The sequence below is a fragment of the Fundulus heteroclitus genome, chromosome 9 (genome assembly GCF_011125445.2).
Source record: "Fundulus heteroclitus isolate FHET01 chromosome 9, MU-UCD_Fhet_4.1, whole genome shotgun sequence".
Taxonomy (NCBI): Eukaryota; Metazoa; Chordata; class Actinopteri; order Cyprinodontiformes; family Fundulidae; genus Fundulus; species Fundulus heteroclitus.
The window spans coordinates 24,634,729-24,645,757 of record NC_046369.1 but is presented as its reverse complement, the minus strand read 5'-3'; the positions used below and the strand labels follow the sequence as shown (position 1 = coordinate 24,645,757).

At 43.2% G+C, this 11,029-nt stretch overlaps 1 protein-coding gene across 2 annotated transcripts; it reads right to left on the bottom strand.

Annotated features, from left to right (window-relative positions):
- Positions 1 to 1,616: 1,616 nt before the first annotated feature.
- On the bottom strand, positions 1,617 to 10,022 carry LOC118564174 (single-stranded DNA-binding protein 3-like). 2 transcript variants are annotated; one of them, XM_036141312.1, is made up of 14 exons: positions 9,910 to 10,021; positions 8,828 to 8,902; positions 8,551 to 8,613; positions 6,975 to 7,038; positions 6,801 to 6,874; positions 6,582 to 6,646; positions 6,461 to 6,509; positions 6,176 to 6,211; positions 6,015 to 6,069; positions 5,857 to 5,921; positions 3,503 to 3,581; positions 3,365 to 3,393; positions 3,144 to 3,245; positions 1,617 to 3,044 (listed from the first exon to the last, which is right to left on the bottom strand). In XM_036141312.1, the coding sequence occupies exons 1-14, from the start codon at positions 9,970 to 9,972 to the stop codon at positions 3,012 to 3,014; spliced, it is 852 nt and encodes a 283-aa protein (XP_035997205.1). In that variant the 5' UTR covers positions 9,973 to 10,021; the 3' UTR covers positions 1,617 to 3,011. The 2 variants fall into 2 exon arrangements, with proteins under 2 accessions (XP_035997205.1, XP_035997206.1); XM_036141313.1 differs by lacking the exon at positions 8,828 to 8,902 and having other exon boundaries at positions 9,910 to 10,022.
- Between the last annotated feature and the right edge of the window lie 1,007 nt (positions 10,023 to 11,029).

Below are 11,029 nucleotides of genomic sequence, written 5' to 3'. Positions count from 1 at the left end.
ATGGAGATGAGCCTCAGGCTCTCCTCAGATGTACAGGGAGCCCAGGTTGGTTAAATATTAGCCTTCAGCTCCTCTGCTTTGCTGGTTCTGGCCACTAACGGCTCCCTCTTGACAATACTCCAGAGATTCTTGGTGGGGTTCAGGTCAGGGCGACCGGCTGGCCAGTAAAGCAAAGTCATGCCATGGTCTTTAAAACATGTATCGATACTATTTGCATTGTGTGCAAGAAAATTAAAATCACCATAAAGTTTGAGAGCGGAAGGAAACGTGAAGCGCTTTAATATAGCCAGGAAGATGTCTACGATGGCTTTAAACTAAAAACTTAAATACATAAATAAATCACAGTGGACTGACACCGGAGAAGAACACTGCTCTATAAAAATAACTAAAAATCACTGGAAACCTGACCTCAAGCTGCTCTACCTTGATTTTTCGAATTAAATGCTAAATTGACTCTCATCTAAAAAGAGTGCAGTCTTTTTTTTCCTCCTTAGCTCAGGTACGATGCTTCTGAGGCCACCCCGGGTTAATGAGCAGCGTAACACGAGGAATCTGATTTATAACCCTGTCTGTGTGTGGTGGCTCTTCAGACCATGACTCCAGCTGAAGTCCTCATATCCTCCTTCACTCAACGTGTCACTAAATATATTCAATTGATATCGCAATCGCAAAGGTTCAATCTTTGGTAGAGTTAGGGCTGGACGATATACAAAAAAAGCATATTGATAAATTAGAAATCATTTTGATCGATATCGATAATTATCTAAGAAATTAAATATATGTATTTTAAATGCTGCCCTGGCCATTTTTGCTGTTGCTTGCTTACCTATTTTTAAATAAATGGATTCAAACACAACCCTTTTTTCAGACAACTTTTTACCAAAACTAAGTAAGTGTTAAAAATGAGAAAAAGAACACGTTGCTCTCTCAACTCTCTGAAGGCTGATGGAGTTTCCTGGGTTTGTGATTGGTTAGGAGGATACAATGACTGTAGAATTAACCTACGCGATAGGCTAAAAAGCACCGTTTTTTTATTGAACTTTTTATTGACACCTGTTTTTTTTATATTGAACCATACGTCTATCGATCGATATATATCGTTATTTAATTATTGTCCAGCCTTAGGTAGAGTATCGCATCTCAGTTGCATATCAGTAACATATCTGGCCATTACGATGGATGCCAGCAGGCCTTAAGCGCCGTCACTGGACGGTTATGTTTAGCAGCCGAGATGCTGAAACACACGGAGAAGAGTTGGGACAGCGTGGAAAAATATGGGCTAATCATAATCGATATATTTGTCAGCAAATGTATCGCAAGGAGTAATTTTCCTGACATCACAGTCCTATCTAGGGTACAGCAGTCTGTGGACATCCAGGTCAACACCTTCTGCGGCAGGTTGGCTGCTGGACACACGTCAACCCATCAGGCTTCCACATTACCCTGTAGGCCATAACATTTCTCTTTTAAAAAAAAAAAAAAAGTATTGTATCATCGTCTTAAGTTCAAATTTCCTGAGAAACTGCATTTTGGGTTTTCCTTAGCAGAAACCCATAATCCCTTAAATGACCAGAAGTACGATGAGCACTTGAATTAAAAAAACGCACACAGTGAAATAAGTTATTGTAAAATTATATTAACAAGCAATCTTTCCTCAATTTGAAATAAAAAAATATCAGCAAATAAAGGCAACATAGGACAGATGTGTATAATGTGTAATGTTAACAGGAAAAGAAACAAAAAAAAAAAAACAAAGCTTCTCATCACATTTACAAGACTGATGCTAACCTTATAATGACGCCTACTAGAATCCGTTTAGGAAGCTTTGACTAACCGAATGGTTGGAGCAATATATGTAGTCAAAGTTTGTTTATCAAAATATTAAAAAATAAAAAATAAACTTATCGACGGGATCAAAAAGGGAGGGGATGGGGGCGGGGGGTGGGGGGGACGGACAACCGGTGGTATAAACAAACGGGCCGTTTTATCGTTAACAAAACCGGACAGAAAAAACACGGAAGGCTACGACGATGAGGAGCACAGAGTGTTAAGCACAGGCAGGTAAGGAGATACACACCACATCTTAAAGCAGGTGTCCACGTAGAGAAGAGCAGCACTAGGTAGTATGTTGTACACAAACCCTCAGCACTCATGCACTCGTTTTTCCCCCCCACGCCACAAAGTCTGGCTTCCCTTGACGGCGAACGGCCGCCGCGGCAGTCCAGCCGGGAACTGATCGAACTGGGTCGACGGGACTCCATGGGGGACTAAAAGCCACATTTCTCTCACATTTTCCCCTCAGAAATCTCTTTAAATATTAGGACTGGTTTGGGGGGGAGGGGATAGCACATTATTATTATCATCTTTATTAAAGGTGGCCGTTGGGTAAAAAGGCAAATTCAGAGTCCTACGTCACCCGACATAGCGAGACTGTATGCATGGCGAAAAAAAGAAAAAAGAAAAAAAAAAAGAAAATGAAAAAAAAAAAAAAAAAAAGGACAAGACAAAAGACTTTCCAAGCTCACAATGCATATGCACACTCTCCAGTGTTTAAATGACAAAAGCGGATATTTCCTGCACATTTTGCACCACGAAGCGATCATTGAAATGTACAAGAGGTAAACGTCAACCTTTTTTTCCTCCTGTTCACTGAGGAGGTTGATGGGACCTGGGTGGGTGGGGGGGGGGATGGGGAGAAAGGGGGATTCTGCAAAAAACAGGAACATAACACGTGTCATGTTTGCATTTCAGTAGCTGGTTTTTGTCACATGTGTGGCTGTAATAAATGGAGAAAAATCGTCCTTCATTTTTGAGTAAGTAGCAGTTGGTCGCTTGCATTCTGGCATTAGTGTGGAACCAAAATGGCGCCCGTCCCTGATTTTTTTTTTTGGCGCTGATGTGTTTGGCCATGTTTTGCTGCGAGTTCAGATCCTTGGAATGATGGCAAATAATGCTGGGTAGGGGTGGTGGGACGGAGGCGGTAGGGAGGCAGGAGGAAGAGGAGGGGGGGGTCACACACTCATCGTCATGGTTGGAGAGTACTGCTGAAGAAACGGAAGACAAGATTAGGACGACTGAACCTCGCCGGGGTTTTCAAGCCAACGTGTTCTCTGAAGCTCCGCTAAAACAGAAGAGCCACTCACGTTCTCGCTCTGGAAGGAGTGGAGGAAGTTTCCACTCAGCTCTCCGTCATCCCTCGGGGTCCCGGGAGGATTGCTAATGCCACTTAAATTGTTTGGGGAATTCTGGAAACAAAAAAAAAAAAAAAAAGAGGATCTTAAATGTACAGCAGGACATTTCCCCTTAAGTGAGATAAAGCGCTCAAAAGGGGCAAAAGTAAAGAGCGTGGTCGCAACATTTATACCTTGTTCATTCCGTCCATGTCTCCAGAGCCTGCACAAGAAACAGAGAGGAAGGTTTACAGTGACAAGAAGAAAGTGGATAACTGAGGATGACAGTCAGACATCCGCGTGTCGCTGACTTTAATGGCTTGAAGTGTTACCTAGTGATCCGTTCATGTGGTGCGGTTCCATCCCGGCCATGGCCCCCAGAGGCCCATCAGAGCCGGGGCCCATAGGGAACTGAGGGCATAAAAAAAAAAGGTCAATGACTCACCTATAACAGCGCTACAGCAGTTTGTTGCAGAGCAAATTAAAACGCAACCCAGCTACATGCTCCAAATCACCGTAGGGTACAAATTAGATGAGCAGCAAGGAGGTCAGAGCGTATAAAACAGGAGATCCTCAGTCCAGCTGAAAAATATCTGGAAAACCTCCACAGGCATGTCGGGAACCCATCTTTTTTTGTTTAATCCCCTTTTTTTTCAATTCAATTCAATTAAATTTTATTTATATAGAGCCAATTCATGAATCATGTCATCTCAAGGCATTTTCCGAAGTAAAATTCAATCAGATTATACAGATTGGACAATATAGTAAATGGATTGCAGTGCAAAACTGGGGTCCACCTCCAGTCGTGCAGCATTTACTGGAAAGATAAGTGGAGGGAAAAGGTGTAGCAGTAAAAAGCTCCTCAAGCCAGAGCAGGACCAGCTACCGGTCCAGGTCCCGATGAAACCCCCCTGAGTTCCTCTCGCTTTTAAAATCGGCCTAATTTCAGAGAAAAAACACTAAACTTTAACATCACAAAAGTGGGTCAGCACCGAAATAACACAAGATCAGTGTCGCTCATTTTACAGCGACACTGTGGTTTGTCACAGATGCAGCTGAAAATATGACCAGATCTGTTCATTAAAGCCGTGAAGATATTTCAGAGCCTCTACCGATAACTTAAATGACTGCTGAAGCAACTTGAAAACATTTTTTTTTTTTACTTAAATTAATAATTTTTTAGACCCAAATTAAGTGCTTTACCACCCAGGTTGTCAAAATAAAACACCCACTCCCACATTAACTCCCATAACAGCCAACTACTGACATCCCTGTTTGTAAGACATGCCATATTCAACATGCAGTGGTGCGTGATGAAGGAGTTGATGGTGAACTGGTTTCTGCAAATATGTACGGTTATAAACGCCCCATAAGCTCAGCTGAAGGTGGGGAAAGGAAGCGGCATCAACTCTTGTGAATGCACAGCCCAGATTAGTGTCCTTTTAAGTTTACAGACCAAAACAAGATGCCTTCTAACAGTAGATGGCATGTTGCATAAATATCTGCCCAACATTCGGGCACTTTTTAGGAATATAAAAAAAAACCTGAAAAACTCCACACTGCAAAAAGGGACTAAAAGTAAGTCAAACTTTCTTGAATATTTGTACTTGATTTGAGCAGATAAGTTTAAAAAAAAATCTGCCAATGGACGAAGATTTTTGCACTTAAAATAGGAACAACTCATCTCCATCATCTTATTTCAATATGTCTAATTATCTTATTTTAGGGGTAAAAACACTCATTCCACTGGCAGATAATCTTAGTTACCTGCTCAAATAAAGGACAAATACACTCTTTCCAACAAAACTTTACTTACTTTTAGTTCCCCTTTTTGCATTGTAGCAACGAAAAACATTAAACAAAACTATTTTAATCATTGGTCTGATAATGTCAGCTCGGCTGTTTACAGCAAGAGTAAGAAACAAAGAACGTACAAGAGAAACCACGATTACTTGGCATTAATGCATTTTACATATTTATATCCTAAAAACCGTGCCACAGTTGCACGCTGCATCTTCTAAATTCAACAATACTCCATTTATAAAACAGGTAATTTACTCAACAGAGACAATTCACTTGCTCCACTGTGCCTCTACGCACTGCTGAACAGGAGACAAACGAGGCCGTCAGGACTCCCTTCATGCGTTGGTCCACGACGGTAAAACGACCTACCAGGACCACCTAGCATCTCTTTGTGCTCTTCTCTCTATTTGGACACGGTCAAGCTTGACCAGTGGCTGTCCTTCTAAACAGCTTTGATACCAACTGCATCGCTGTATCCTCGTTTTTTTAAGTCACCGAGTTAAAACGTCGGCAAAACGCACAAAAACACTGAAAATAACCTAAACTGCTCAGATTAATCTGCATGTTGATCTCTTTTATGCAAGCATTTAAGTCCTGAAAAAGCAAGAATAGCTCAAACTGTAGTTGTCCAAGAATTTCTCTGGATGTTTCTAATGTATGACAGAACTCTAGTAAAGGATTTATTGACTTATTCCTTTGTTTTTTCCTATGTCTGTTCATGTACAGCACTATGAATGTCTTGCTACTAAAAAGAGCCATACAAACGAACTTACCTTACCTATCCGTCTATAAGGAAATGTGTTCAATTCCCATAGCTGACCTTTAAATGGTTATCTATTAGGAAAATGCATAAAAGCTACCACATCAAGAGAAATGTTCTTACATTATTTCGGTTGCCTGATCCAGTGTTGATCATAGTATACAAGTTGTCGCCAGAGTTGTTTGAGTCTGCAGGGGACAAAGAAATTTTTTTTTTACTATACATGAAAATGTGAGCATGAGAAAGCCTTGGTAAGCTGCTTTTCCACGAGAAGTGCCGACCTGCAGGGCTGGGCATGATGGGAGTTCCTGGAGGACCTCCGCCACCAGATGCCCCCTTTGGAGAAAAAACAATCACAAAAAACAGACATATTAGAGCCGTTCGTCAGAGAAGTACAACCGTTTCTGTAAAAAAAATGCACGACTTGAGGGTCCGTCCTCACCCCGTATGCACCAGGAGAGGGTGATGAGTAAGGCATCTGAAACCAAAGACAGAAACATTACCAAGAAAGAAGAGAGCAAAGCCCTTCTACACCTCGAGCTGTCATCATTTATCATTCCATCATCCTAATACCATTACGGCTAGCTGTCCAACTGTCTGTGGAAACTATGACACATAATACTACAATTACATCCCAGACTCCAAGGGAGGAGGGGGGGGGGGGGAGCAATCTGAAACATCATTTCTGCCACTGTATGTGTGTGTTTTGTTGTGCAGTAGTACTCACAGTGTTGGCGTTGTTGGGATTGGGCCATGGTCGCCCCGTCCCCGGACCCCTACAGCAGGACAAGTTCAGTCGTTCCGCGTATTTATGCAGAAAAAGTTTTCAAAAGAACAAAAGAGCTCACATGTTCACTCCTGGCATGCCAGGACCCATGGCGTTGTGTGGAGGCCTCATACCACCGCCGAAGTTCTGCAGAGACACCGGCGCTTTAAACAAAACTCATTTGGTTTAACATAAGGGACAATTTGGTCGTCATATCAACGGGGACGGCCACTAATGTCATCAAAAGGAAGTGGCTTTTGGCGTGGGGATGCACAGAAATAGACAAACAGTGAGAGCCTACCTGAGGGCCAGGCCCCATGGGCCCCATGCCCCGAGGGCCGCTCATTCTCTGCATCGGCCCCAAATTAGGATGGCCTGGAAGGAATAAAGGCAGCTTTTGGGAAAACAGACAAACCAGGAAACGGCTGATGTTACGAGTGAGAGGAAGATGTGGTAGTTGGGAGAGAATCTGCACCTTGGGGTCGTGTAGGATCCATGTTGGGCAACATGGGATGAGGACCGGGTCCTCCACCAGGAGTCTATGAGGAGCAAAACCAAACAATACAGCTTAGCTGCAGCTCTAAGCTGTAAGAGTCAACACAACAACAAACCCGATGTTATAGGTTTACAGCACGACTGGAAGTCGGTCTTGATAATAAAAGGCAGCCATAAGCAGAGCTTCCAGGATTCCTACAGCCTACAGTAGGGCTGGACGATACAGAAAAAAAGCTTATCGACAAAAAAGAATGCATATTGATCGATATCGATAATTACTGAAAATTATTTAAAACCATATTTTATGTGCAGCTCTGCCTGGACATTTTATGATATTGCTAAATGATTTAATTTTAATAAAGAACACAAACACAGAATTCCAATTAAATCTTTATTTAACCAACTTTTTAAACCATAACAGAATTTCTTTTAAGAAAAATAACTTAAGAGACCTGAGTTATGTTATTAAATACTGACAAAGAATAAACTAAAGTGACCAGTAAAATGACCAAAATAAATATACTAAATAAATAAATAAAATAGCCTATTTAGGTGGGGAATAGTACACTAGTTACTGGCGTGTAAGGACACAGACTGCAGCTCATTTTGCACTGATTCCCTGCACTAGTTGCACAATTTAGGGAGCGCTGTTGGAGAAAAACTTGCTTCCCGAAACTTTATATCGCGGATCAAGAGTGGCAGATAGTTGTTTGAAGCCAGGTTTTTAAACTGCAGACAACAGCAGCATATCCGCGGTGTCGCGCGGGGCTGAAACAGCTCGCGCTGCTAACGGCTGAAACAAGTTGGTTACGTTACCAGACTTTGTTTTTACCGGTTCCTTGCAAGTTTTACAAATCACTGGTTTATTTCTGTCAGACTGGCGAACAAGTAAAACCCCGTTTTGGGACAATATCCCCCGCCGCTCCTTGCTGCGACATATTCACGTGCTCTGTGTTGTGGTTTGAGAGGGCGGGGCTTTGTGACGGCGTGCCTGGGTCAGCGATTACGATTGGTCGAGAGGAAGTAGTGAACTAATATGATAGGCTGAAAGGAAGGAAGGAAAACTGTTTATCGAAGTTTTATCGACCGTATTTTTTCCTATCGCGCCACACGTCTATCGATCGATATATATATATATATATATATATATATATATATATATATATATATATATATATATATATTATATATATATATATATATATATATATATATATATATATATAGTTATTGAATTATCGTCCAGCCCTAGCCTACAGCGTTCTTTTCTAAAGTAATAATACAAACCTGTGAGGTCAAAGTTAAAAAATATGCAAGGTGCAGAAATTGCCTGATCATTTAGATAACGGGATAGGGAATAAAGTCTAGGAACATTACATTTTATTTTTCCACAATTATGCAACCCTGAGAAATACATAAATCAGTTTCCGATTATTTCCAGACTTCTCCATGATGCTGCGTGGTCAACCTTGTATTCTGCCGGTTCTAGAGCTCTTACTGGCTTTTAAACCAGCCGTGTGACTGCACTGCTGTGTATGGAGGTGTGTGTGCGCTACCTGGTTGGGCATCCTCATGGGGGGACCTCTCGGACCGCCGGCGAAACGAGGCGACATGAAGGACTACAACATAAAAACACAGGGTTCGTTTTAGTTTTAGTTTCAAACACAAAACACAGGAAGCAGCGTTCTAATGTCCTTTCATGTGTGAACCGTAAGAGCTGTTAAAGCGTCGGAGGCGTAAAAAAAAAAGATCCATGTGTGGCCAAATGATAGCAGAAAGCAAAACCAGAGAGGAGGAGCAAAAAGAGAAAGAAAGAAGGAAAGACAGCATTACCTGACTGTGCGGTCCCATCATACTGTTAGGGGGAGGAGGCTGAGGGTGAGGAGAGCCCTGGGGACCAGGTGGACCCTGCAGCATCACACAGAATGATGAGGCAAGGAGGGGAGGGGGAGGTGGGGGGGTGGATGGGTGGAAAAGGGAAAGGGAAAGGGAAGTGGGGGAGGGGGGTGAGTCAAAAAAGAGAAAAGGAATGTGCAAGAAGGAGCATCAAGAGAAGCAAGGTTACTGCGGGGCAGAGGACGGCTGAAAACTGCCAGAACCAAAGCGCGGTGCCAAAAAAAAACAAAAAAAAAAAAAACGTGGCGTACGGAGGAGAGGAGAACAAGCGAACGACAGCCCTGAACAAGAGAAAGGAGACAGTGATGGAGAGGATGTGGGCTCTTTCGCCTGTCAGTCAAGGCATTAAGACGCCTGCTGCATGCAGCATGTTATCACTGCTAATTTCTCTGAATTAACAGCATCAATTAAGCTCCACGCAATTAGCTTTATACCAACACTAAACACCGGCACTTTGGCACTAATGTTGCTGATCTGACAGAATGAGAGGGGGGCTAATTGGGCTGCCTCGCTTTGCTATGGATGGTGGGAGCGTGTGTGTACGTGCGTGCTCATTTATAGATATCAAAATGACATCGCAGATTAACAAGATGAGAAAGAATGAGCCGCTGCGTGGGTTTTGCTTGTAATTAAAAAAAAAGAAGGAAGTATTGGATTTGTGTTGAACAGCTTCCCCAGCGAGTCTGCTCCACACAGGTGCCTGTAAAGACCTTATTGTCCAGAGTTATTGATTTACACTAGGTGCTGCACCTTTCGATTTCTCCATTAGGGGGAAACGGCCGGACCACGCCTCCCCGTTTAAAGCACAGGAGGGGGGGGACCGGACCGGCAGAACATCCCTGTTTGCTGCGTGAAGCACAATGGTAGCGGTACAGACACCAGCGTAGAAAGGAGGCAGAACCCAGCCATGGAGGACAGAGACGTAATGAGAGGAATCTATTTATAAAGCCGTCCTGGGGTGAACAGAAAGCGTCTGGAGCGGTTTTTGTGAGTGTGTCTGACGGCAGCGATAGACTTACTTGGAAAAAGCCTGGTGGCATGGGTCCTCCCGGCATGCCCTCGCCAGGAGGCATCCCTCCCATCACGGGGCTGGGGGCTGCTGCTGCACTCTAAGGAGCAACAAAAAAATCAACTCTTATTGTTCTGCACAACGTAAGCTCATCGTAACACGTTCAGCTTTAACAGACTGCTGCCGTCATGACCCCCGTATAGACGTGCGTTTCCTGTTTAAGCATAATTTAACCAAGCGAGGTGTCGCCGTCTCAGACCTCACTAAGGTATCGACGGTGTCTTTATCGAGGTCTGAGCCCTGCTGATTGGCATCCAGCGCGATCAGATAAGTATCAGAGGGATGCACTGAGTCAGAGGCTCCAAAGTGCTGCTGCACAGCAGGGGCGAGCTGGGCCTATTTCCTGCTCAAACCGCAGCCCTAATTCACTAATGTGCCATTTGCTTCGGTCACACACACACACACACACACACACACACACACACTCCTAATTGACTGAGTTTTTCTTCCCTGCAGCTCAAGCAATCTGAGATGAGCTAATGTCTTTCGGAGCGGCTGGGGTTTAGGCTTCCAGGGAACGTCGACAGAAGCGGAGGAGCGATCTTGCTCCAGATTGTCGCATGTGGACGGAGACAAGCGAGCGACGGCCGCTGCGAGAACGACGGTGTCAGCGTCCGCTGCTGCACGGAGACGTGCTGTAGAGCCTCCCAGGCGCGCAGACGTCGCTGGTCAATAGCCATCGCTCTCTTTTCTTCATCGACTGCGCCCTCCCTAATAATATCTACTCAGGCGGTCCATGTGAAATACCTCAGTGAGGAGAGAAGTGAGACCACAGGGAAAAGGCTAATCCCTCCAACACACACACACAATAGTAATACTGTTTTTTTTTACTCTTGATTTAAGTCAAGGATTGCTTTTTACCAAAAACGGGGAATGCAAATTAAATAATTTTCCAATCAGTAAATTTTTTTGTATTATTAAGCCTTTATATAACCAGGAAAGTCACCACTGAGATTACCGATCTCTTTTTTAAAGGAGACTGGGCAAAAAAATAAAAAATAAAAAATTAAATACACAGATAAGAAACATTGGATGTAAAACATCTTATACAACATCCAAAAAGAAAACTG

Excerpts from the sequence above, each read along its gene's own strand:
- LOC118564174 (XM_036141312.1), bottom strand. The coding sequence starts at position 9,972 with ATGGGAGGGATGCCTCCTGGCGAGGGCATGCCGGGAGGACCCATGCCA. Across the intron at positions 6,647-6,800 it reads CCATGGGGCCTGGCCCTCAG|AACTTCGGCGGTGGTATGAG; the intron begins GTAGGCTCTCAC and ends GTGTCTCTGCAG. Across the intron at positions 3,394-3,502 it reads CCACATGAACGGATCACTAG|GCTCTGGAGACATGGACGGA; the intron begins GTAACACTTCAA and ends TTTCTTGTGCAG.